The sequence below is a fragment of the Trichoderma citrinoviride genome (assembly GCF_003025115.1).
Source record: "Trichoderma citrinoviride strain TUCIM 6016 unplaced genomic scaffold BBK36scaffold_1, whole genome shotgun sequence".
NCBI lineage: Eukaryota > Fungi > Ascomycota > Sordariomycetes > Hypocreales > Hypocreaceae > Trichoderma > Trichoderma citrinoviride.
Window position 1 is genome coordinate 91,053 of NW_020194709.1, and position 26,071 is coordinate 117,123.

The following is a 26,071-nucleotide window of genomic DNA, read 5'->3' on the forward strand; positions in this document are numbered from 1 at the left end:
GATTATGTTTCAATAATTTCCTCTTTTAGAAGGTTGTGGTAGAGGTATGTCATACTCTCTATGCAGCCTGTGAGAAGCCTACTTGAACAATGATCCTCATTATACAGTGACGAGCGAACTACCCCACCTCGAGCCTTTCGTAGCAATAGTGCTCCATGATATTGGAAGAGCAATGAAGCTATGACAGTATGTTGATACGTGTTAGCCTCTAAAGATATGTGCTCGCTATTGTAGATGCTTCTTATAGTATCGGTGCTTGCTGCTATTTCTCCGGTCAAGCAGATCCTTCATATACCTAGTGACGATATGGTATTGTTCCGTAATTCTCTGAGATGTGTTCTCCCGAGTCATCATCGACCGATACTGATGTTCTCGGATGGACTTGACTAAGAGCATACAGGGCTGGACTCGAAATAAGGTGAATATATCCCTGTAATAGGTGAAGACGGAGAGTAGAGATTCCAATACATAGTTCAACTCTTTGTTGTCTTTCATGTCATCAATTGACGCACAGCCTATTGAAAGGCCTCTGACCTAATTCCCATCGAATCGTGGTTGAACCTGACGTCGAGTCTTCACTGAAACTTTCTGTAAGCCTGCTCATAGCTCTTAAAACTGTAAACCGTGAAGCCAACCGCGGCTCAGCGGCATATACAACCTGTTTCTTCATGGCCTTTGTTATTCAGCTTTGCATAGTTCCGATGAGGCTTGGATAGAAGTTTCTCCAAAGTACAAAGTACACCATGGTCCTTCGATGTGGCACGGTGTCACTGTAATATTTCATGCCTGCTAATGGCGCTCATGGATGGAAAGATTTTTGTTACGCCACCTACATCTGGTAACATTGGGTGCCTTCAAGGTAGGAGTCTCTGATCCTCTCATATCTTCCGGTTTAGGCGCTGTTCAGATCTACATGTACGATGTTACTAAGCGTTTAAATACCTACTCCATGGCGTACTGACTGAAGTATAAAGTTGGTAAAAGTATGGAATCTTAGTACGCCACAAACGTGATATCGCGGTACTTAAAGTATGGGTGGGACGGAGATCTTGATACAATTGAAAGTACCCTGTGGAGGCAGATGGCCGACTGCTGGTCAAGCTTTCTTTCCCCTTTCTTCTTCGAGATAGCCTCGAACTCACGGTCATGGCAACAAAGCCAGAAGCAAATCTTCACATTATCGCAGCATTGCTTAGTGGTGATGGAGACGTCAAGGAACAGCATGATGCAAACGCAGTGATACTAGGATTCTTATACACCTAAGGTGACAATGTGACCGCTCCAGGAATCGAATTGTCCAGTAGAGCCTCCGTTGGCACATACAGGAGGAGTGTCACGTCTGCTCAGGGCTCTTGCCTGAACAGGAAGAAATGTCACATCTTTCATCATTTGTTCGCAACTCACAGAACTGAAATCTGACTCTCATGAACCTTCGTACTCAACTTCAAAAATTAGCCAAGTTTCGGTGATTCTTGATACTTTGCTTCAGCGTATGAGTCTGTTATACCTAGCAGCTCGAGAATCCAGTATTTATCGTCATCATGCAGTAGATGTTTTACCTGTAGTCCACTCTTCTGTAGAACATACGATATTTGATACTCTAAATTGAGCATATCAAGTAACTCAATGCCTTCTATAGGAGATATGGGTACTATAGGCTCTTATATCCAAAGGTGCACAGGTAGGCTTGGGATGCAATACCGTATACAGCCATACAGTGAGTCCGCGTAGGTGTCAGCTATTCACTGATATGATGAGATAGCTAATTGCTCTGAAACTTCCCGGGGATATGGTAATCTCTGAATGTCCCGGGGAACCAATTGATTGGGCTTTAAACATAGTGAACCTGTAGGCCTAGGTATAACAAAGGCTGATCGAGACGATGCTATGGTATCTGCGGTCTCAGATACTATGAAGTAAGAGCCAGGTTGGGTTATAAAATCCTACTAGTAGTAGCTCAGATTGCAGTCTGCATGTCACATTGTAGTACCTCCATGAAACCATACGAAGCGAAGACAATTCTATTTCATTAACCATGCCTATATATATTTCTAAAGATTGATGACATAAGTTCCATTGGGCTTGCCGGCCTCATCGAACGAAGTCATCGTAATGGAGCTTTTCATGGGGATAGCCTCAATCTCCTCAACCTCGGGGCTCAAAGCAACATGCGGTTTAGGTCCCAGGCCACGACGCAACTTGGCAGAGCCGCTCATCGGCACGGCCGGGCTATCAGTCAAGCGGTGGGTGCAAGTACCGCCGGGGATGATGACATCGCCAATGTATCCTTCAAGGGTGGCATACTGGTGGAAGATGGCCTGCCAGTTGGATTGGATCGTGCCAATTCCGCCCGGTACAACCTTGTCATACAGTGAGACAACAGTCTCCTGGGCGAAGTTCTCCTGCTGGCTGGTCTGCGCGTAGGGATCAGTCACGGCAGAGTCGAGGTTGTAGTTGCTGATCCAGACGTTGCCGGTAGAGAAAGGCACGCCGTATGAAGGGTCAAAGGCGTGAGAGTCCAGACTGTGGCCAATCTCGTGGGCGTAAACAGTGATGTCTACGGGGCCAGTCATCAGGACGTTGTCTCCGCTGGACCCGGCAGACTTGTTACCGGGGATGAAGACCAGATGCCGGACAAAGGACCTCATCCGAACGGGCAAACGCCCGAAGAGATCGAGGATCTGGACTTCGCTGAGAGGAGAGTCCTTGTGGCGGCAAAAGGTCCATGTCTGGGCACAGTCGTCATAGTGAATGTTGAAGGGGATGACGTCGGAAGCAGAGAATCCGGCGCCCTCAACCAAAGTTTTGCAGTCCTGGGGGATCCAACCAGCGCCCCAATCATCCCACGTCGAGTGCGTAGGGGCTAGATTGTCCAACAGACCCTGACCCAAGGACGCAAGGCCATTTCCGGGGAAGTTTGGCTGGATAACGGGTTTGTCGAGGGTCGCCAGAGCGAGAGGGAGGATAGAGAGAATGGCAGCGGCTTTGGACGCCATATTGAAGTGTATTGTCTAGTTAAGGATAGCAGTGCTTGATCCTCAACTGATATGCAACTCTCATTGAGGGGTGTGTTCCGGTCTATATATGCTATTACTAGTCCTACTAGCATATAAATCCTGAAGCCTGGAAACCCTGGACCACCAGGCTCACGATCCTCATCCGGCAGGTCAATGACTAGCATGTGATGTTTTCTATCATGCCGTCTTGGCATCAATGGGTAGTTGGGCTAAGCCTCTCCTACGGAGTATATCCCCCGGTAATGTTGCGTTATAGTTTTGAGGTAGGATGTTGAAGAAGCACCCAATGAGTCAAACTCACAGTCACTGAGAGTTCAGAGTCTTATCAAGCTTACAGCTACAACTACAATTGCAACATGACAATCGAATACTGACCGCTTGTTTTCGGAGCTTCAGCTACGAAGCCGCGAGATGTTCCGCACGGAGGGCTCCACCTCCTGGGATAGCATTATTATAAGCTATAGTTTTGAATTAGAAGCTTCTCTCTATCCTTAAAGGCTGAACCCCTACCATGTCATGGTGAAGAACGCTATGCGAACTCCTGCAGCTGTTTTCGACAATTGGCATACTATTTCGGGCCTACTACCTGGTGAAGAGGGTCAAGTAATACGGATTGCCTGCCTTTCTCCGCTAGTTGCCCCGACAGAACAGAGCATCGTCTACGACAAGTGCCGCTATCACCCCTGTAAGTGATTAAGCGAAAGCGAGAATAGACGCGTCACTTGTCGTTTTCGTTCTGCAGTTTCATGCTCTTTCCGAAGACTCAAGAAGACTCAACAAAAAATAGACATCAGTTACTAAAAGCTCCTCAAGACTCTGCCCACTACCGCTGGCCTATGACTGCTCAAGAGCAACCTCGCAACAATGCGACACATACGCTTTGGTAGCGTCAGCTTATGTGCAGATAAGTAAATCAATTCCTGGTTGAAGCTGGTTAGTCGATATACAACATCCTTGGTCTTACTGTATATAATGAGCAAGTACGAGGCGAAGACTGCGTCCAATCACAAGTTCGCGGAGCATTTGTTTAGAGGGCGTCGCGTCATATATCCAAGAGCAACGAGCAGCATCTGAATTACATCCAGGGCTCCGCGTATCCCGTATGGTTGGCAAGATTCCGCGAGCGGTTATGGGAGGCTCTAATATGGTCAGATTTTTCAGGCTGTGCGGCGGCAGTGTTCTCGGCCTCCCTTGCACTCCCGTACTCGTACATGTGGTAGTATCTACATGTTTCTGATTCTGGTCTGGTCCGTAACTTCCCCAGAGCCGGGGTCCGGGGAAGCCATTCCCTAGGACCAACAGGCAGTCCAAGCTCGCGATAACCGTGATTGCCAGAACCCCAAAATCTTCAAAGAACAGGCCTTTATTCCCTATATTCTATTTATTCCCGGAACCCTACAGTAGAGCTTCCCTGCAGCCCGCCTGCATAACGCGAACTTACTCGTACAAGTCCTGGTGCTAGCAAGGTGCCTTGCCGAGCGATCGTTCAACGATCGTTTGGTTAAGCTAATACTCTTAGTAGCGGCGACCGTGGACATGGCGTATCATTCCAGCATCGCGGCGGGATTTCCAGTACGTTCGCCTACCTGTTCTATGGAGTCAATGGATCCATCACGATCCTTCATGGGGTCCGAAATCCTCCGCATAATGGGGAGGCAGGTCAGTTGTTCTGTTTCTCCTTGCCATAGGACATCAATGGCACAAGCCAAGGCGGACAAAGATCGCGTGTAAGAAATTCAATCGGCGTGCTAAGTGGCAGCCGAATGCGAGAAGGATTTGGTGAACTATTCCGAGGTAGGATTTATTACGAACTGCCTTCCCGGATGGTGTCTAGTGCTGACATGGGCCATAGTTCATATCCCTGAAGCTGATATGTGACTTCACCAAGATCCGTAGTCGGGTGACACAAGAGGACTGCCGCAAACAAGAAGTTGCCAGTTCAGAGTCCTCGGAGACGTTACCAATGCTGCATAAAAGAAGATACAAATAGTTGACAAGTAAAGTGCAGGATAAGGAGCAGCTACAACTTCAGCGACCGCTTACCCGGCGACTGGAGGCATCCGCGGAGGTAATGCACAGTCAGCCGTTGACAGCTAGTGAGGCAAGTAAGCGGCTCTATAGACCTATAGAACCCTAAGATTCCTGTGACTCTTGTCTGGATCTTTTCGCGATGTCAACACAAGCAGCAAATCGGCTATATGCTCATAACTTCAATTTACTTTATCAGCGAGACTGCCAGCCTAAGGGTATGTTCTGGCTGTTTTCAGCAATCTTTCAAGATGTTATAAGCAAACGACAAGTGCTGTTGCTTGGCAGAAAACACAAAACAATTTCCGCGGAAAACAAAGATCGAGGAATCCAATGAGGTGCTCTTAAGCGCAAGAATGAAATCCCCCGAACCACAATATGATGCAGATTCAGCAGCGAGTATATCAATTCGACAATAGGTGGTATAACAGAGGTCAGTAGTTCATGAGGGATCGAGCGATCTTTTTAGCAGATTCGCAGTCGTCGTCGTTGTAAAACTTCAGGCCAAAGGAGTGCATGAAGTTGGCAGAATCCCGGAAATTCTCCTCGATCCAGCGCAGTTGATGCTCGTCGAAGTGGTGATCAGCAAGGTGCCTCTCGAAGTCTTCCTCCTCCTCATCCTCCTCCTCCTCTTCTTCCTCTTCTTCTTCTACTTCTACTTCTTCGTCATCACTCTGTTGATATTGCCCATCCAGCTCAGCTCCATGAGCATGCTCGTCAGCGCGCATCATTGAGCGTGCAATGGCTCGGCCTTCTGCTCGGTCCTCTTCATCGTAGATTGAAAGTCCATAAGTCATGAGAAATTTGAACTCGTTTGTAAAGTGCTTCTTGAGCCATGTCTTTTCCTCAGCGGTATATGGCTGGTCTCCGATCCATTGATCCTTCTCGTCGTCTGTTCTATCTTGTCGACGATGGGCCTCCCAGCGCTTCCTTTCGTCATCAGGCCACCTGATACTCAGCGCGTATAGTGTATTAGGATCGAATCTGGATGCTGCTAGTTGTGGGCCGATGGGTGGGCCGCTGAGTCTCAAGGAAAGAAGCCTTGCGTTGGGAGAGAAATACGCGACTGGGCGGCCATTGTGGTCTTCCAAACCGCCCTTCGTGTTTGACTCCATACCCAGGCGTATTTTAGCAACGCCAGACTCGAAAATGGGCATGCCGACCATGTTGCAGATGCTCGAAGGGACGTAGAGAACGTTTGTCAGACGAATTATGTGATGGGCTTGCGGCCCGCGGGCGTTGGGGCCTCGCTTGACTGGGAGGTTGACGGTTCCGACGCCTTCCACAGGGGTTCCGCCGTTAACGAAGGTAGTCGAATTGACAATGCTCGGGAAGGGCGTAAACTCGGTGAACCATTTCCGGTCGTTGCACGCGCTGTGGGAGTCAGTCTTCGGGATCCAGTACAGACTCTATTGGTCGAACAAAAGCAAAGCGTAACTCACTGCACGTTGGAATTGTTGGAGAAAATCCAGTCAGGGCTGAGACCCTCTGGCGAACCTTGCCAAGTCGTCGTAGCCATTGCGTACGTTGTCAGTATTTCCCTGCCAGAGGAGTAACTGTCAAGTTTTGATGCAGTCAATGCTGATCGGATTGGATCCTTTCGCGGAGGGATCAAATTCACGTCACGTCAGCGCCGGGATGCGGGGCAGACACAAGGCGGGTTGGCGGGGTCACTTGGGGTGAGGCAGAACAGAGGTAAAGCGACCACCGGACAGCTTGGGTGGAACCACAATTGCTGTTGGGTAAGTAGAAGAGAGGAAGCTGAAGTCAAATCTGGCGCCGGAGCCGGGGCTCAAGAAGGAGATTGATGTGGAAACGCGACTGGTTCCTACCGTTGAACCCTCCTCCGCCGCCCACGAGCTCTAGGGATGAATCGCTTCTCAACCAACGACGGAAACTGCAGGTGAAGCTGACCGTACCTGATCTGATGCAAGGGGCAGAAGCACTAAACTAAGGTAGCTGGCTCCATCGGCTGTATCCGATATTCGGACGGATCGGACGCGCAGTGCCTGGAATTGCTGGTTTCGGTATATCGTCGAAAGGAGTGCGACCACGGGCAGTTGACGTCGACAGTTTCAGTTCTCTTCAATGTACCTTAACAGTCGCAGGCTTGCCAAAGTTGCCAGATGTTTTGTCGTCTCGCGGACACGATTTGCACCCACTATTACAGAATATGACTAGGACTCCAAAGAAAGTTGAAATCGCATCTACTTGGTACCCACCGATCACCTGAACCATCATCGTCTCCGAGGTGAGTCCCCCTCTATGGTCAAGAGGAGCTGTGGCTACTTCTCGATGACCGAGTTACCCACGCGTTGCTTCGGTGCGCAATCCCCGTATCGATAGCGTATATCAACAAGCGAGAGCACCTGAACACGCTGCCCTAAATGAACCGAATCGCAAGGCATCGCACTTTCCACCACGATGCCACACACCTCCATGTCGTCGCTTTTTCCTCATCCAGCGTCAAGTAGCAGCGGATGACAGAACGCCGTCGACTGTGGGATATCGTCAAACGCCCTTCAATGATATCAACACATGCACTAGCAGCTTGCAATTTCAGGTCGCTGGTATCGGCACATGCTGCCTCGAATCCGCGCCGAATCGCCGTTCACTTTTCTCCTTGCGAAGTGCACCCTCCGTGTAAGAGACGAGTACAGTTGAGCGCCCTTCGCCTCTTGTTTGGATCCTACCGGCACACGTGGCGAATGAGCTGGCTAGAAGTCATCATCTTCCATGCTTTGATCTTTGGAGATGAGACTCGGGCACTACGACGCGTCTGACCGTGGCCACACAGGCATACACATCCTCGACTCTCCACGATCGATCGAACGCGTCGTCTTTTTCAGTCACATTTCGTACGTGTTGCCTGTGCCAACGAAAACGATCGAGCTGAGCTCAACGGGCAGTCCCCCCCCCCCGTCTGTGCTACCTCCGCAGCGCACAGCTGTATGGATGTCTTGTGCAATGTGACGGCTAGAGTCGACATGGCGATGTGGGCATCCGCACCTCACAACTCAGCAGTCATACTTTGGCGAACGAAGTGAACCAAATGAGGTGGTCATCATCGTGAAGCTGAAGCTCGCTCACGGAACCGTTGTGGATGGTTTGCAGCTGCGGTTGGTATGGTGCTACACTGACGCAGGAGATCATGAGCAGGCCGTTGGTGAAGTGCCGGCTTCCGTGATCGCTTGCAGCTGTTTGAGGCGCTGCTTGCCCGCTCGTCCAGCTTGTTCCGACAGATATCACCTGCGCTTTTGAACAATGACCGCGAGAGCATCGCTATGGTGAGCAAATGCTTGCCTCGGACTCTGACCTTCGCCATCATATCTGGTGAAAGCGTTAGTGCGTTTGGAGCAGATGTCCGTCAGATCCTCTGACGATCCGAAGTCAGACGCTGGAGAGACGGGCCAAGGCAACATCCGTTCCATTTGAAGTCGATAGCAATGGGTCTCCAAACGGTCCACACGGAATGTCAGCCATCTCAATCTGGCGGCTACCACTTGCTGCGCCTGCGCAAGGGCTCTTGGGCTGCCAAGGCACGACGAATCACCCAACTACTTGACTGGGAACGCCGGGGGTCAAAAGCAGGGCGAAACCCTTTAGACGCGACAGTTTTCCACTCCTATGATCTACTTTCACAGAGACTAGATTCAGCTTGACAATTCCGGTCCGAATCCCAGCTGTTGCTCCTATTGGTAGATCATGCTTTCGAACTGGCTCGATAGGTCAACGGCTTGTACCTTGGGGTCCCAAGCAAGGACAACCCTTGAATTGTAATCGGGCGTGGAATTATACACCTGGATCGGCTGATGCTCCATGGCCGGAGCGGCAGCCTTGCACGTAACGTGTGTCGCACGATACTCCGCCTCAGATTGGACTGTGTATATGCACTAACAAGATTGCAGTGACTGGATAAGACTTCGCACGGAATCACACGAACGAACCAGACGATACAGGCAATACCCTCAGATGCCTCGAGTAACGCCCACCTTGATCCAAGCTGTGCGCACCGTCTTCGCAGCGTTCACATCGAACAGCTCCTCCGCACACTCGACTGTGACATCGGCAAATTGTTGGAACGTACACCGAATTGGCACCTTGCCGCAGTTCATGGCCCTCCACCAGATTTTGCCGGCGATCTCCCACGAGTAGCCTCCGAAGGCGACAGCAGAAAGGTAAAACGCTTTGTTGGGAACGCCAGAGAAGATGTGCACCCCGCCCCTGTCTTCAGTGACAACCTCCCATTGAGTGAAGTTGTCCACTTGAGGATCTCTGCCCTGTCTATATGTTAATTATAGGACGTCTTGATGGCTCTAGTTGACCTACAAAGCGCTCGTCGTCGTATGCTTTCCCTGGCTCCTTCATGCTGCGCAAGGCCACTCCCTTGATATTGGGCAAGAGACAGCTTTCGCCGATGAGCCAGTCTGCCTCTTCAGCTGTGACTTTTTGCACCTGCTGTTTGACCATGATGCCGAAGACGTCAGAAACATGCTCGTTCAAAGCCCCAGACTGGCCGTTGTACTCAAGTGGGCTAGTGTTGTCCGTGACTGCATGCGTGAGTTCGTGTCCAATGATGTCAACGCAGGCGGTGAAGTTATGAAGATACGTATTCCCATCCCCAAAGACCATCTGCATGGCCTCTGGAGACCAGACTATACAGCATCATCCTCAGCCTGAGTCACTCAAAGAGGGCCGAGGAAGGCTTACAGGCATTTTCGTAGTGGTCACCAAAGTGAACAGTGCTTGTCACGGGCGCGTTCTGGTTGTCAACAGATGTCCAATCAAAGAGCTGCTCGTAGAATCTGAGAACGTGGCCCACGTTTTCATAGGCCTTGTTGACGTCTGAGTCCTTGGTCGGAGGTTCGCCGTGGCCACGTTCAAGTTTACCGGGAAGCTTCTCGTTATCCCAAGTGTTGCTTGCATTGTACACAATACAGGCTCCTACTTTAGTAGCTTCCCTTGTGGCACTCTCATCAGTACCAACTGCGATGAATGGTTAGTGTCTGGTCTGAAAAGAATTAGGTATGGCGAGTTGATGTACCCTGATGAGCTTTGCTCATGAGGTCCTGGATATGGCGCAGATCTCTCTTCGCACGAGTCCTCGTCGCCTCATCTACAGCATCCGAGGCGGACAATTGTTCGAGGAGAACGCCGGGAACAAACGGCGAAGCTTGAATGACTGCATATGTCTTGCCTCTCTTGTCCTGGATAACCTTCAGAGTACGTTCCTGACGAGCGGTAGCGATGCGGTCATGTGCAGCCAGAGAGACCTCGGCTGCTCTGCGGACGGATTCGGGATTGTGAGGAGACTGAGCGATGGCCCGGAAAAGGTGGGGAGGGACAATGAAGCAGCAACAATCCATGACGCTGTCAATGTACAGATCAATTGTTGTCTAGATAGGTAGTGGTTGAGATGGACGTTGCCATCGAAGTGCTCCAGGGCGAGCTCTTATTAGGCCTTAGTGCGACTGAGCGTATTGTCCACTCGCTAGGTTTTGATCAAAGCTGGCAAATATGGAAGCACAAGGGATCGTCTTCTGATTTGTGCTACAATTGCTTTGCAAGCCGCCATATATGACTTGGGTTGTTGACGTGGCTGCTTCAAACGCATTGCTATACTGATGTGTGGCAGTTGAATGTGGTAAGTGAATGATAGGGAGAGCCTTGGGAGGAACTAAGGGGCTCAGGTATTTATTTATGAGACGGGAGCCAAGGGAGTTCCAAGCCTAGGTTGGTACCGTACGCGCTCATCATACCCCTATAAGTGGCTGCTGCCAGGTGGCTGGCGGAACGCACCTGCTCGTTCACCGTGGTGTAAATGACCAACAGAAATCCAATAAACTTTAACAGTCCGCGGGGGTGAAGCGTCCAGTCAAGCACATCCAATCACAGCTTTTAAATCCTCTTGTAAATCTTATTCAATTATTGTGGAATTGATAGTCGGACTATTATCCCCCAAGCACAATTATGGGTGAGTGAATGGATGCCTCAGACCTGATTGACCTTGAGTCCAGCCTCAGCCCACTGCGGCGTGACAGGCTCGTGATTGCCTGAAAACTTGTGCCCGTCAAACCACAGCTCAAACCGCAGATCCGCGGGCGCAACGATGACGCGCAGGTCAAATCTGCAGACATAGAACTTGTAGCCTTTGCGGAAGAGGATGCCGCGCTTTTGCTTCAGCACGAGCTGGTCTTGTTGGACGCCCTCGAGGTTGCTCTTTACCATGCAGAGTTTGGTCACGCCAGCTATGGGATTCCGTCAGTACGGGCATACACTTTCCATGCTTAACAGAAGAGAAGGAAAGTGAATGGACATACCGTGTTTAAGGCTCTTTGGTAAATTGGAGGGATCATTTTGAGAGACCACTATGTCTGCATTCCATACCCTCGTAGGGTCATCCGGTCCTAGACGGTATTCGAACGATTTCACCAGCGGAACATTTGGATCGATCTTATCTCCCTACAACTATCTTAGTCGACTTCCGTATATGACGAGATATGGACAAATTACCTTCCGAATAATCCACTGAATTTGGTTGATAGCCCACTTCTTCTTCGGATCCCACAGATCGGGAACGACTTCCTCGTCCGCATGCTTCGTCGCCGAATACATCTGCCTCACGATGACGCCGTAGCTTGACCGAGCTACTCGCGCCCCTAGGACGGGAACATTGCCCGTCTCCATTCTTTGCTGGTAATCGAGAAGAAGGCCTCTCACGACGACCAGCTGGGGGTCGTGGCATGGGACGACGGCGACTCTTGCGGCGCTGGCGTGGGGTCTGGAGGCGAGGTGTAGTGAGATCTTGTCGCGGACGTATGCTGAGCTGCCGAGACCTCCAGACAGAATCATGTATTCCTGGATGCATCAGTATATGTGAATCATGATGCGTTTCCTACGGGCGCTGAAAACTTACCACTTGTTCTGTGTATCCGTTCTCACTTAGCCAGTCTAGCTGGTCTGTAATTCGCTGCATGATGCCATCCACCTGAGCATCAAACAGCGACTGAATCTCTTCCCTTTATCAAGTTAACTCACAACTCATGACCATTCACCAGAATACTCTCATAAACACCTACATATTGAACTGCATCCTCCCATATTCTACACCAAGACCTGCATGGCTGAACCCGTGCGACACCCCCTCCATCTGCAGCTTGAACACGGGCTGCATGTAAACCTTTTCACCAAACTTGTGCTTCAGAACCTTGAAATGGTGGCTCTTGGAGAAGCGAGAGGCAAAATCGCTGGGCAGTTGGCGTTGGATATCCGGGTTCGCGACCAGCCTCTCCGTGACGACCCTGATAAACGCCCGATCAATCAGCGTCGATCCAATACCGACACCCTTGACGGTGGATATCTGCGCCATCTGCGGGCAGCTGGCATCACTTGAAGTCACTCTCATGAGAGCCAAATCCGTTGTTCCTCCTCCAGCATCAACGGTCAGGAACAAACTTCCCTTGTTGAACGAGATGGCGCTCATCTTCAGCGTCGCAACAGCCGCAGCCTCGGCCTCTGTAAGATCAACCTGAGCCACATGCTTCGACCCGCCGCCTCCGAATCCTGCATCACGAATGATAGTCTTGAACGTATTGATAATCTCCAGGCGCGTCCACGTCGTCGGCACGCTGAACAGAAAAGTCACCGCCATGTCGGCCCAGCCGCCAAGGTGTTTCCTCCCCATCTGCGTCTCGATGGTGTCCTTTATGTGGAGGTAGATCTGGTGGAGATAGTCTGTTGCAAACTTTTGCGCCTCTACGGTCGTCTGCGGCACATTGGAGAGCCCCCTCCCCCGTGCCTCGACGAGCGTCTCTTCGTCAATGTAGATCTTGAAGAAATCCCTCCGCGTCTTGCCGGGGATGGAATCGTCGTCATCATCGCACATGAAGCCCCATGATGACAACTCGCCGTCTTCGTTATAGATGAGCGTAGTGGGAACTTTGCGCTCTCCTCGATCACCGCTCCCAGGCCAGTCGTTGATGACTTGGATGGGCGTCTTTTGGGTCATCCACGCAACGCCTTGTGTACCGCAGTTAGAAACATCAAGAAATTTGGGTTCCTCCAACTCACCTGTGTACGTGGTGCCAAAGTCAACTGAGACGGTAATGTCAGGTTTTTCGGCCATTTTGACACCATTCTCTCACGTTTCTCCCAATCCGCAGTGCTGTCTCAAGCAGAAGCAGTTTGGGGTACCAAAGGGATTCGGTGGCTAAGTTCGCCATCACACAAGAAGCCTTAAAACAAATATGCAGATTTGCGGCCATCGGGCTTGTCCGGACAAAACACATGCGATAACTTCACAACGTCGTTCAACGACAATATTGAGTCAGGAGTACGGTGCCCATAGGCGCAAATGCTACGTTATCGGCCGTGCATGTGTTTCAGTTTTGAGAAATTTCTAGGTTTAGGCATCTTGACTTCTAGCTTTCTCCCCTCGAGTGAGCATGTGGAACAAAATCTCAGCTGATGGCTCTTCCACGAGTGCCCAGGTGTGCAGTGGAAGGATCGAGACCACTGCAAAGAAAAAAAATAATACCCTGCTCGTTTCAAGCACGCGTGGACGCTTTTCTTGCACCGATGCTGCTAAGCAAAAGTAATGCCTCCGCCAGTGCGTGAAATGCCCTCTTGGGCGAAGCGTTTTTGCTCCATCAATGTCGCGTGTGCGTCCCCTTCGACGCTTTGATGTTGCACCTATGCGGCAGCTCATAGCACTGACTTTTTCTCGGACTTGAAGGGAATGTATCTTGGCCGATGAACAAATACGATTCTTGTTTCATTTGGAGTCGGATATAGTACGCTGGCGAAGAAGGGATGGCGATTGTGCGGCTTGGCCGTAATGCTTCCAAGGCTTGAGCATATTCGCACTTTTCTTCCATCTTTCATATACTAGGTAGATAGCTTTTGTCCTTCATTCTTCACCAACCTGGAGCATCTGATTACTTCGTGTCATTAGTTGGTGTTGGATCGCGTGCTTCTCATGGCTTCTCTGGTCTATGATTGTAAAATCACTCGGAATGGGGCCGAAACTTGGATTCCGTGTCCTCGCACGACGACGACTACAGCGGAGGAGGGAAACAGTTCTACATTGATGGGAACAAAAGAGTCGCATCCGACATCAGCATCATCAGAATCTCGGTCGGCCTCAACATCAACCGAGATCTCGTCATCGTCCTCCGAGTCCTCGTCGACTACCAAGTCAAAATCTTCGACTTCAACGACAACCACGTCTGAGAGAGCACCAACTCGTGCAGCGGCAGCCGAGATCCCCGAGTCGACTTCGAGACCTAGCTCTACTCAATCATCTCGCCATCCATCTGCCACTCTGTCATCAATTTTCTTCAAAGAGACTCCCAGTTTCTCATCAGAGTCCCTCCAAACTCTCAAAACCGAAGAGTTGACCCCCACGAACCTGGTGCCCGTCGCTTCACAGACACTATCGCCGACTTCTCACCAAACTAAAAGCCTTTCTCCCGGAGCCGTTGCAGGGATTGCAGCCGGCTGTGTCGTAGGCGGTCTCCTCGTGGGCCTCATTGCTGCTCTGCTGCTACTCCGCCGTCGGAAAGGCAAAAGGCCCTCTACTCCCAGCGATGCGGCAGCAATCCTCACCGAGTCCAAAGCGCCTTCAGTGGTGGAAACGAGCGAAAGTCTCAACGCTGGCACAGGCTCTGGCACCGGCGTCCAAATGGATCAGTTTCTCCTCGATGGCGCTCCTGACCAGGAGATCATCAATGAGCTGCAATCTCTGGGTGAACTCATTCGTCAACATGTGGAGGATCACTATACTCTTCAGCCTGTTGAGTCCGACGTAGAAGAGCTCTCGCAGTTGCTTCAGAAGCTGGAATTAGGTCCAGAAGTAGACACTCAAGCAATTGCTGCTCTATGCTCGAACAGCTCTTCTCGGCAACTTGGACTTCGCTGCGTCATTTCACGTGTCATATTTACGAGCATCGACTTTCACTCCGCCGGCGGGCTATCGCTTCTTCCCGAGCCAGTTGCTGGATTGCTCCAGTCGATACCTGCAGCCAAGCCCAACGAGAGCGATTCTCAAGGTACGTTGCATCTCTTCCTTCTTCTTCATTATCGTGGCTGCTAACATAAGACCAATAGCATTCTCTCAGGCTCTGCACTCATGGCGTCGTCAATCCGCTTTCCTCCTCCATGCTGATCGCAGTCAACGAACCGCCCTCCAAGTCGATGCATCCATGATCGCACCGCGGGCTCAGATGCTTACACTCTCCCTTAACAAGTTCCTAGCTACTTTTGTCAACCCAGGGACAGACGAGGAGCAAACCAGCCATCTCCAGGATGTTGTCCTCGAGTGTGCAAAGCTCGGCTACATGCTCTTTTCTCATCCGGTCGACTGGCGCTTCGTTTTTGAAGGCGCTCCGACCGGAACTGCTAGCATAAGTACAATTGTTGTTTGCCCCGGACTGGAGAAGTGCAGCGATCGCGAAGGGAATCCGTATGTACCCCCACGAAGAGTTGCGGCCCCGATTGAGGCAGCCCTATAGGAGAGTAAGAGGCTTTCAATTACCATAAGATCTGCATCGAGCGTTTACATTCATTATCATTTCACTTTTTAATACACCTTTCTCATTGTTGGATCGGCTGTTCGGGATTCCCTGTTATTCTGCTATTAACCTTCAGCGCTCCACTGGTTCTTGATAACGTTGGTGGAGCAGAACTTACAAAATCTACATCCGACTCCTCCGCAAGCTACCGCCGTCGGTCAGGGCCAGTCTGAGCACGCTGATTTGGCCCCATCAGATGCGGCATATCCTCACAACTTGATCATGAGCAAGCGATGAATGATTGCGATTCCGAGACGTCGGGCGAGCATCGATAAAGAAGATGGCGCGAATACACTGGGAATGCTTGGCGTAGTTGCCGTAGCTACGAGGCTTAAAGATGGACAATTGGGTTCGTCTCGGGCTGACGGAGTCGTTGAGAGCTCTGTGCGTGCCCAAATAGAAACCATTGGCTTTGTTCATTCTCGTTCAACTGGATCTAACTATAACACATTGATTTCATCTTCATGTACCGTACCTTTAGTCGGGCTTTTACCTCCAATCACGCGCTCTACTAATGCACTGCTACGGAGGCAACTCCACAAGCGACATCCCTTCAACTGCCTATGTGGTTCGCTCACCGGACTTATTATGTAGAACATCATCCTTCGGGAGGGAGGCGAAATCAACAGCTCCTTTACTGTATATCCGAAGTTATGTAGGAATACCTCATCGGTGATTTTATCACGTGATGTGATTCGCCTGTCAACATCATCCGATCGATCCTTCAAATCACGCACGACTTGGTAGTGAACTTATCTCCAACTTTGCCCGTCAAATCCTCTAGAACATCCTTCATTGCCACAATATGGCCTCAAAAGCCTTCTTCGATCCTGTGGTGGCTCTACGAGCCGCCCCCCTCATCACATCAACCTGCTCCCTCTGGTTCGCTTGGGATCAACACTTCTTCCTACACCTCTTCAATAAGCCCGAGCTCCGCGCCAAGAGTAACGACTTGCTGCCCACCTTCTTCCGCTACTTCTTCCCCGGCGGCGTCACCCGCGTCCTGGCCCTTCTTTCGCTGACGTTGTCCTCTTCTTTCGCCACTTGCTTCGTCAACCATGACTCGCATTGGGCGAATGGGTCTCTGCGCTGGTATACGGCTGGCATCGCTTTAACCGCTAGCCATCTCGCCTTTGTACCAGCTGTTGCGCCCAAAATACAGGCTATTATCGAGGACAGTTCAAAGGGACAGAGCACCAATGATCTGGATGGATGGTTGAAGATTCACACTTTGAGGAGTCTGACCGTTGATTTGGCGGCGTGGGCTTGTTTTGTCGTTGCAACTGTACGAAATCTTCAAGTTTCTTAGGGATTGGATATGCGGCCTTATCATACGTTTCATCGTGTATTCCATCTCTCAACTCCGGTTGATGGCAGTAAAGCTCCAGGTTAGCAATAAAATGCGAGTTAGGTGCAAGTAGAATCTGGCATGTCAATATTCTCCTTTGATGACTTGGGTGCCTTAGTTGCACTCGTCAGCTTATCTTGCCTTCACGCCTTAGTCGACTTCTTACTCTAGTAGGTGCGCTTATAGGATGGAGGCACCCGTTCCGTCGATACACTTGTTCAAGTCTCGTAATTGTGTTCCGATCAGCAAAGTTTTGATCTTCGGGCTAAGAGGAGAGCATGCTGAGGTTAGCAGTGACTTCGAAATGACAGCCACGAGGACCGGTGCCAAGGGGAAACGTATGGAGCTCATGTCTTGAGTTCGCGATCGCGATCGGCATCGACCATGTGACATGGGTATAACGTTTCACACTCGAAAATTCTCCGAGCAAAAACATGAGCAAAAGCCTGATTGGTACTTGAAACAACGGAAGCGCGGTTTCTCCGACCTCACCGCGTGAGCAAATGGCGTTGCGGCGGAGGGGTCTTGTGAGAGGTGTACTCGTTCAGTCGGTATCAATTCACAGTGTTTCGGCAGCAGAGGGCATCTCTGCAAGGCAGCTCGACGTGGGGGCGGGGAGGTACACAAACGCCTTGACGATGATCATGAAGATCAAGATCTTAGTTCGAGCAAGTAGTAAACTCGGGACATCTTGTACCCTCGGCGCATGGAACCATCTCTTTCAGAGGCGCTATGCGCGAGGCCGATGGCCGGCTGTTGTCGCCATCAATCGTCTGCCCGGTGAGCTGCTCCATTGCCGTGGCTTTGTCTCGCCGGCGGGGACATGACTGAGAGCATCAAGCGGCAGACGTTCCCTAGGTATAACAGTGCTGTCGACGGCCTCGAGAATGTGAACCCTGTTGACAAACTAGATACCAGGGCGTGTCAATCTTTTGCAAGAGTTGTAAAAACTGTGCTGGGGCAACAATGCCCAAGATGAGACATACCTGACATCTCCGCGGCGCCACCGTCAGGGCTGGCATCAAGCCTCTTCCTTGTCGAATCTCTCAAGCATGGTATCATAGGCAGATCTGAGCAGCTCAAATACGCCCGCGAAAAAAAGCACCTCATATGTCTCGCCTTCCATCGCAGTACTCGGATCTGGCATGCCTCGTGCATCGATGCGGGAGCGGCTGAGGCCACGGGTCATTGTCGCTGACGAGGCTATAGCCAGGAGAAGTATGACAATGGCACATATGACCGTGGCTTTATCGAAGCGCTCGAGAAACGCCTTTGTCGCTTGGGGGGAGGTGGAATTGGCATCGAGCGTATGCTCGGCAGAGAGCAGATACCGTTTATACTTTGTCTACCGGCTGCCGTGACATTAAGCATCCAGGATGATTCTACAACATAAAGGAAGTACAGGAGTACAAAATGCGTCAGTGGAATTTTCCGATTGATCAGAAGCGAACTGGTCGAGACCGGGGCTGAAGAGATCATGTTCAGCTTCAGAGAGGCCATCGAGGCGCTTGGGGTCGAATTGGCCCGGAGTTGCTGCTGTGTCAGCTCACGTCACAAATCAAATGTTCATGACTTCCCTTGCGGCTCGGGGTCTGGCCTCGGTGGTGGGAGTCGAAGATGCGTATGGAAAACAGTAGAGGGGAGGCGAAGTGACTTCGTCAAGCCGTGCCCGAAATGCCGAGCATCGGCACTCCAGACGGACCTGCGCCGTAGGCGGTGCGTAGATTGTCGAAGATCTGGGCCACATTGTCAGCGCCGATATCACGAAAAGACCAGGCAGGAACTGAGAAGACACCAAGTCGATGGAGATGGTTCGTCAACGTCGTCAAGAATGTGTGAACGGACAGCCAGGAAACGGTGAAAGAGATGATGCAATGGAAGAAGAAGGGTAACGGCGAAATGATGAAAGGGAATTGGGCATATTGGGAAGGAACTTGTGAAGGAGTGTTTAAGCGGGCAGGATAAGTGAAGCGGAAGTGAATGGCCGCCTTTTTTTTAGGTAAGGTACCTAAGCTCGAGTGTTTGTCCAAGGAACCATGCATTCCATGTTCGTTGACAGGACGGTTCGGTTGACAGCCTAGGTAGGCATTAGAGATTAGAGCTATTAATTGCACGACATAGACGAGTCGAACCATTTAGATCGTTGGAAGTTGGTGTGGAAAGTGTCGGGAGAAGGGTGAGATGCATCTCGTTGCGTCACGGCCCCGCGCCTAATTGCTTTGAGCACACATTGTGAGGCATCCCGATGGCATAATAGTAGTGTTTCTTTCAAACTTTTCAAAGAGGTATATGCTTTTTGAGAGTCTAAATCGTGAACTGGGGCATTTGCTATATAGTAGAGCAGTCTTTCAACAGACATAAGAACATTTGTCCGCAACGCAGAAGCGGCCACAGCCCCTGAGTACAAGCGTATCTCGTATGGCATTTCACACCAAAATTGATGCACTGTCTTCAAATTCTCTTGCCTTTCGAAGGGTGGCTCGTTTTGCTGGGTAGGTCGGTGCCTGATTGCAAGTTGTGTATCTAGAGTCAATCGTGCGCGGCGTATGCGCAGTCTCCTCACTGTATCAGGCATGACCATGTAATACAACGTCGATAAACAATATCTCACTACCCAGTCATTTGCCTCTAGCATATCAAGTAGCATTATTCATTGACATTTACATTCATTATTGTCTTCTTCCGAAGTAGTAACAGGCTAGAGATTGTGGATCTTGGAAGCCGTCATTCCCTCGAGCGGCACCAGCATGACAATGGTCAGTCCCAAGTCCTACAGAACAGAACAAACGCACACATCTCTACTTTACCATCAAATGACTCAGTTCAGCTACATCCCTTGGCCAATGAAAACCCCGACCAGCCGGATGGCTCGCTTCAGATCCGCCAACGTCGCTCTCGGAAGCCAGCTGCAGGCACATACTACGCTTTTATAGATAAGGTTAGTACTTCTGAGATTTAGGAGGGTAGTAACCATCCACTGAGCTCTTGGAGAAGATAAGGTATGTACAAAAGTCGGTCACATGTGTTCGCTTTCATGGACGGCTGAAGAGCATCCAGGTAGCTAACAACCCGACGTGTCATGGAGGCTGGGGAGGAAACGAGACAACTGCGCCCGAACTGTCCTTGAAGCAGACCTTCAACACAGTGAAACAACGGATTTATAACCCGAGTTGACAGGTTCTTGCTCTTCAGACTGTAACTATCCAGCAGCGGCTGTCGAGGGTCGAGGCACTTACGTCGCATGCACAGACCAAATTCCAGTGGACTCTTGGAGACCCCTTAAATAGAAAGTTGCTTTAAAGCAGCCTCATTTCATTCTTCAACGATCAAGATTACCATCATCCCAGTATCCAGTCACGAGAGTTCCTTGTTGCTAGCTTAGATCCCTTGTATCAATCGACTTCCTTCATCCCTTACCCGGGAACATTGGCGGTGGGTAATAATCCACGCAATGACAACCAAACGAACGTACAGCATATAACGTAAAGACTTATATTTCTACAGGTTCTCTGGTAATCTATCAATGGCCATTTCCTATGCCTACAGTGGATATGCGTAGCCGAATCGCGAATGATGAATCAAAGTAAAGCATCTACCAAACGCTCCCCCCAAGTGCAACCCCATAGACAACGCAAAACATGGGACATCGAAGACTTGACTATCGGAACTTCCCATTCAGCCCGGCTAATATTCCCACGTTCGAGGCCCAGAGTAAGCGCGTCCAGCGGGGGTGGAAAGAAGCAGAAGGAAATGCAGTGTCCCGCAGATACAAATCATACAACACGGAATACACACTATACATCCGCCTCCGCACCAGCCTCATCTACCAAGCGTACCAGATGATACTTGGAAAACCACAGGTTATTCCCTCTGTCAACACTGTCCAAAGATTCGGCCATTGGTACAATCTACCGAGTGTCCATCAAGGGATTGTTGAACTTATTTCCTCCGCTTCGAACCGACAAACCAGCAAATTCACACCATAGCTTAACTAAACCACCTCCAATGACGTTCCCGTTCCTTGATTTCGCTCCTGGACAAAAAACTAGTGGGAGCAAGGCCAGGGAGAATTCAGCCGGTCTCTCCCCCAGATCTTACACGAATTCGGAAAAGCCAACCATTCGGCCCGGCGGGGAGCCCCAAGCCACCGATCCGCCCTCTTTATAAGTGGGTTCCTGGATCCATAAACAATGGCAAACGAACATGGGGTCCCTGGTTTCCGTATGTCCGTCTCGTCCTTGGAAATGGGGGAAGCACCAGCAAGGGAAAACAAAAAACATCACTTAATAATGAATTACGTGCTTTTCCTCTTTTGCTTGGCTGCATGGGAGGCGGAAAAGCCGTTATTATCCAGACATTATCCCGGAAGAAAATCCTCCGCGTATCCCCATATTCTACATCCAAAGTACCTCCCTCCGCGAGACGGGAGGGTGGGGGGATACAAGCAACTCTCAAATGGGCACGGAAACATGGAGAAAGGTGGGCAGTGACAGATGGTCTATACAAGGTGGACTCTCTTCTGCCTTACTCGGCATCCCATGGATTGGGTGGTAAATAAAGATCTGGGAGTCCTGGGAGCATGGGGAAAAGCGAATTGCTGACGACAAGGAGGATTGTTCCGCCTCGGTATAACAACAAGAAATACTTTAGCCAGCGAATGAACGAGAGGCTGGCTATTTGTTCATTCGTTAGTCGAGCTCGGCAACTTGCGCTCCGTGCCTCGCAGGCCTATCCATGTAATGAATGCAGGCCGGCTCGTTACGTGCAATCAGTAAGTATTCACGGAGTGAGCAACCGGACACTGCGAAACACCGGGATGGCATTACACTTGAAGCTGAACCTCAGCTCTCCCGCCGGACTCTGCATCCTCAGCTACGAAACCCAAGATCGTCGTTTTGTCGCTCGGGATGCTACCAGCTGTTTCTCAGAGTAGCGGCATAAGGGTGCATTGTATGATACACTGGCACGTTTTTTCCCCACCCCTTTGAAAACCTTGATTCTCATTGAGTCGTCGACGGGAAGGGAAACTATCTGGCTTGGAGCCTCTAAGTCACTATACCGCTGTCATACGATGCATCAATCGCAATCTAGGAAGTTATATATATTGTCAACGCTTACCCGAACTCGAACGCCTCTCCGGTAGCATGTGCTGAGTCGTATGTTAGCACCAGTTGTTTCACAGAGTATTTCCAATGGTGTAGACATTCAGCATCCTTCCCTCGCTTCAGCCTGCCTCCAATGAGTCCAGCCTCGGTTCGACAGGGCTTACTTCTTCTTACTCCAACTGCTCCTGCAGATAGTTGCACGCATTGACAAAAGGACTTGGCCTCTACTCCGCACTTCCCCCAGGCTCGTCTTGTTGTCACCATGATCCCGGACACTTCCCTCTCTACAAAGTACAAGGTAGCAATCTGCAGCTGCTTCCCCGCTTTCGTCTACTTAGCCGGCGAAAATGAAATGCGCATGTGTTCCTGTCGGGCGTACTGGCTAAAAGAGAGAACAAGGGGAAAGAAAGAAACAAAAAGAGGTCCCAAGACCGGCTATTCACAACAGATCTCCATCTCTTGTCTCCTCAAGCTAGTCGGCAGTATCCGCTGTCAACTCATCCTAGACTAAAAGCCAAGCTAAACGCAGTAGCTTAGCATATGAAATTTGGACAGAAAAAACCACAAGGACCAGCCCTGTCAGTGACGGACGATGGCAGTCTTTCGACCAACGGCTGGAAACTGTCTGCTATTCAGGCTAAATATCATGAGATGCCGGAAAATCATGGTGTGGGGGGGGGGAATTGGCGTTTGTGGAGTTGTGATGCAGGTCGAGCCACACCAACGGCGAAGCTGGGGTAGCATTTTGGTCCCGTATGGGGTATGTATGGGGTAATAAGCTGTAAGTGGAAATGATGCATGGGGGAAGGCTGCAACATCGTCATCGTCATACCGCTCAATTTAAATATCGAGTGTTCCCGGAGACCAGATACAGGAAGGCAACAGAGAGAGAGAGAGAGACAAGGAAGATCGTGAGCCATTGAAGGACAGCCGGACGCAATGGTGAACAACGCAGCTCTTCTCGCCGCTCTGTCGGCTCTCCTGCCCAGGGCCCTGGCGCAAAACAATCAGACATACGCCAACTACTCTTCTCAGGGCCAGCCTGATCTCTTCCCCGAGACAGTTGCCACGCTCACGCTCTCGTTCCCCGACTGCGATCATGGTCCTCTGAAGAACAACCTCGTCTGTGACTCGTCTGCGGGTTACGTTGAGCGAGCCCAGGCCCTCATCTCGCTCTTCACCCTCGAGGAGCTGATTCTCAATACGCAAAACTCGGGCCCCGGCGTGCCTCGCCTCGGTCTTCCAAACTACCAAGTCTGGAACGAGGCTCTGCACGGCTTGGACCGTGCCAATTTCGCCACCAAGGGAGGCGAGTTTGAGTGGTCGACCTCGTTCCCCATGCCTATTCTCAGTACGGCAGCCCTCAATCGCACTCTGATCCACCAGATTGCCGACATCATCTCGACCCAGGCGCGAGCATTCAGCAACAGCGGTCGCTATGGTCTCGACGTCTATGCGCCAAACATCAATGGCTTCCGAAGCCCGCTCTGGGGCCGTGGCCAGGAGACGCCTGGTGAAGATGCCTTCTTCCTGAGCTCCGCCTACACCTACGAGTACATCACCGGCATCCAGGGCGGCGTCGACCCCGAGCACCTCAAGATTGCTGCGACGGCGAAGCACTTTGCTGGATATGATCTCGAAAACTATAACAATCAGTCTCGTCTCGGCTTCGACGCCATCATCACCCAGCAGGACCTCTCCGAGTACTACACTCCCCAATTCCTTGCCGCGGCCCGTTACGCAAAGTCCCACAGCTTCATGTGCGCATATAACTCCGTCAATGGCGTGCCCAGCTGCGCCAACAGCTTCTTCCTGCAGACCCTTCTGCGAGAGAGCTGGGGCTTCCCCGAATGGGGCTACGTCTCGTCCGATTGCGATGCCGTCTACAACGTTTGGAACCCTCATGACTACGCCAGCAACCAGTCGTCGGCCGCCGCCAGCTCGCTGCGAGCCGGTACCGATATTGACTGCGGTCAGACATACCCATGGCACCTCAACGAGTCCTTTGTGGCCGGCGAAGTCTCCCGCGGCGAGATCGAGCGGTCTGTCACTCGTCTGTACGCCAATCTCGTCCGTCTCGGATACTTTGACAAGAAGAACCAGTACCGCTCGCTCGGCTGGAAGGATGTCGTCAAGACCGACGCCTGGAACATCTCATACGAGGCTGCGGTTGAGGGCATTGTCTTGCTCAAGAACGACGGCACCCTGCCTCTGTCCAAGAAGGTCCGCAGCATTGCTCTGATCGGACCGTGGGCCAATGCCACCACCCAGATGCAGGGCAACTATTTCGGCCCTGCCCCATACCTCATCAGCCCTCTAGAAGCCGCTAAGAAGGCTGGCTATCACGTCAACTTCGAGCTTGGCACAGACATCGCCAGCACCAGCACTGCCGGCTTCGCCAAGGCCATTGCTGCCGCTAAGAAGTCGGACGCCATCATCTTCATCGGTGGTATCGACAACACTATTGAACAAGAGGGCGCTGATCGTACGGACATTGCTTGGCCCGGTAACCAGCTGGACCTCATCAAGGAACTCAGCAACGTCGGCAAACCCCTTGTCGTCCTGCAAATGGGCGGTGGCCAGGTTGATTCATCTTCGCTTAAGAGCAACAAGAAGGTCAATTCCCTCGTCTGGGGCGGATATCCCGGTCAGTCGGGAGGCGTTGCCCTCTTCGACATCCTCTCTGGCAAGCGTGCTCCTGCCGGCCGACTGATCACAACTCAGTACCCGGCTGAATACGTTCACCAGTTCCCCCAGAATGACATGAACCTCCGCCCCGATGGAAAGTCGAACCCTGGACAGACTTACATCTGGTACACGGGCAAGCCCGTCTACGAGTTTGGCTACGGTATTTTCTACACCACCTTCAAGGAGACTCTGGCAAGCCACCCCAAGAGCCTCAAGTTCAACACCTCGTCGATCCTCTCTGCGCCTCACCCCGGATACACTTACAGCGAGCAGAATCCTGTCTTCACCTTCGAGGCCAACATCAAGAACTCAGGCAAGACCGAGTCCCCGTACACGGCCATGCTGTTTGTTCGCACAAGCAACGCGGGCCCAGCCCCATACCCGAACAAGTGGCTTGTCGGATTCGACCGACTTGCCGACATCAAGCCTGGCCACTCTTCCAAGCTCAGCATTCCCATCCCCGTCAGTGCTCTTGCCCGTGTTGACACTCTCGGAAACCGGATTGTTTACCCCGGCAAGTATGAGCTTGCTCTGAATACCGATGAGTCGGTCAAGCTGGAGTTTGAGCTGGTGGGCGAAGAGGTGACGATTGAGAACTGGCCGTTGGAGGAGCAGCAGATCAAGGACGCTACTCCTGACGTATAGATGTATTAATGATGTTTTTATGACGAAACGGTACTAGGTAGTTAATGATGATTGAAAAAGGACTCCTATTTCTCTTCCCTTGAACCAGCTGTGCCAATGCGCTTGTGAACTCTGGTCGAGATGTCGCAACTCTTGGACATCAGACCAGGAGAGAAGCCTGCGAGTGGTGAAATTAAAGTATAGGTATGTGGCACCAATTGACGCCGCCACAGCCTTGTACGGGCTATGGAGCAGTCTATCGCCTGCCGCCGTCAATGGCGGGTGGATGCAAGCCATCAATGACCATAGGCAAAAGTTTAAGTGCTCGAGTCCCACCCGCGATGGCAGTGCAGCTTGAGACGACTCGATTGGGAGAAGCGAATTCGCCGTAAGTTTACGCCGATAGCGATCCTTCATGCTAATACGCAAACCGCCCTTTACCCAGATTCGAATAGGCGGCTATTCGACGTCTACAACCCTAGGGCTCATCGCCATTGGCCAAGCCACAGGCAGCAATTTTGTGCCGTAATGGCAATCCAAATGGCTTTTGGAAGAATGGAGGCCAAGGCCCTCGGCTAGCTTCTTGTCGGCATGCTGTTAGTTTGCTGTTGCACTCAGAGCGTTGGATCACCTTCTTCTTCCGTCGTGGCGCCGCGATCCAGGTCATGAAACTTTCCACTAGAGGTTCCC

At 51.1% G+C, this 26,071-nt stretch overlaps 7 protein-coding genes across 7 annotated transcripts; 3 read left to right on the forward strand and 4 right to left on the reverse strand.

Annotated features, from left to right (window-relative positions):
• Positions 1–2,051: 2,051 nt before the first annotated feature.
• On the reverse strand, positions 2,052–2,996 carry BBK36DRAFT_1136816 (hypothetical protein; the record flags this gene model as incomplete). Its single annotated transcript, XM_024893104.1, has 1 exon — positions 2,052–2,996. One exon carries the CDS (start codon positions 2,994–2,996, stop codon positions 2,052–2,054), a length of 945 nt encoding a protein of 314 aa, XP_024753457.1.
• A 2,483-nt stretch (positions 2,997–5,479) lies between these two features.
• BBK36DRAFT_22 (hypothetical protein) lies at positions 5,480–6,564 on the reverse strand (the record flags this gene model as incomplete). The annotated part of the gene is made up of 2 exons (XM_024897929.1): positions 5,480–6,419; positions 6,488–6,564. The coding sequence occupies 2 exons, from the start codon at positions 6,562–6,564 to the stop codon at positions 5,480–5,482; spliced, it is 1,017 nt and encodes a 338-aa protein (XP_024753458.1).
• Positions 6,565–9,013: 2,449 nt separating this feature from the next.
• Positions 9,014–10,411, reverse strand: BBK36DRAFT_1164700 (zincin; the record flags this gene model as incomplete). Its single annotated transcript, XM_024894679.1, has 4 exons — positions 9,014–9,325; positions 9,375–9,700; positions 9,756–10,031; positions 10,090–10,411. 4 exons carry the CDS (start codon positions 10,409–10,411, stop codon positions 9,014–9,016), a joined length of 1,236 nt encoding a protein of 411 aa, XP_024753459.1.
• A 625-nt stretch (positions 10,412–11,036) lies between these two features.
• BBK36DRAFT_1108629 (hypothetical protein) lies at positions 11,037–13,170 on the reverse strand (the record flags this gene model as incomplete). The annotated part of the gene is made up of 6 exons (XM_024889381.1): positions 11,037–11,293; positions 11,366–11,507; positions 11,559–11,903; positions 11,962–12,064; positions 12,125–13,064; positions 13,116–13,170. 6 exons carry the CDS (start codon positions 13,168–13,170, stop codon positions 11,037–11,039), a joined length of 1,842 nt encoding a protein of 613 aa, XP_024753460.1.
• Positions 13,171–14,133: 963 nt separating this feature from the next.
• Positions 14,134–15,556, forward strand: BBK36DRAFT_1154964 (hypothetical protein; the record flags this gene model as incomplete). The annotated part of the gene is made up of 2 exons (XM_024893780.1): positions 14,134–15,094; positions 15,153–15,556. 2 exons carry the CDS (start codon positions 14,134–14,136, stop codon positions 15,554–15,556), a joined length of 1,365 nt encoding a protein of 454 aa, XP_024753461.1.
• An 865-nt stretch (positions 15,557–16,421) lies between these two features.
• BBK36DRAFT_1109356 (hypothetical protein) lies at positions 16,422–16,925 on the forward strand (the record flags this gene model as incomplete). The annotated part of the gene is made up of 1 exon (XM_024889463.1): positions 16,422–16,925. One exon carries the CDS (start codon positions 16,422–16,424, stop codon positions 16,923–16,925), a length of 504 nt encoding a protein of 167 aa, XP_024753462.1.
• Positions 16,926–22,965: 6,040 nt separating this feature from the next.
• On the forward strand, positions 22,966–25,435 carry BBK36DRAFT_1133892 (glycoside hydrolase family 3 protein). Its single transcript, XM_024892122.1, has one exon. The coding sequence runs from the start codon at positions 23,009–23,011 to the stop codon at positions 25,400–25,402; it is 2,394 nt and encodes a 797-aa protein (XP_024753463.1). The 5' UTR covers positions 22,966–23,008; the 3' UTR covers positions 25,403–25,435.
• Positions 25,436–26,071: the final 636 nt, after the last annotated feature.

What these genes read in the sequence shown, in the direction of transcription:
- BBK36DRAFT_1133892 (XM_024892122.1), top strand. Translation starts at nt 23,009, where the DNA reads ATGGTGAACAACGCAGCTCTTCTCGCCGCTCTGTCGGCTCTCCTGCCC.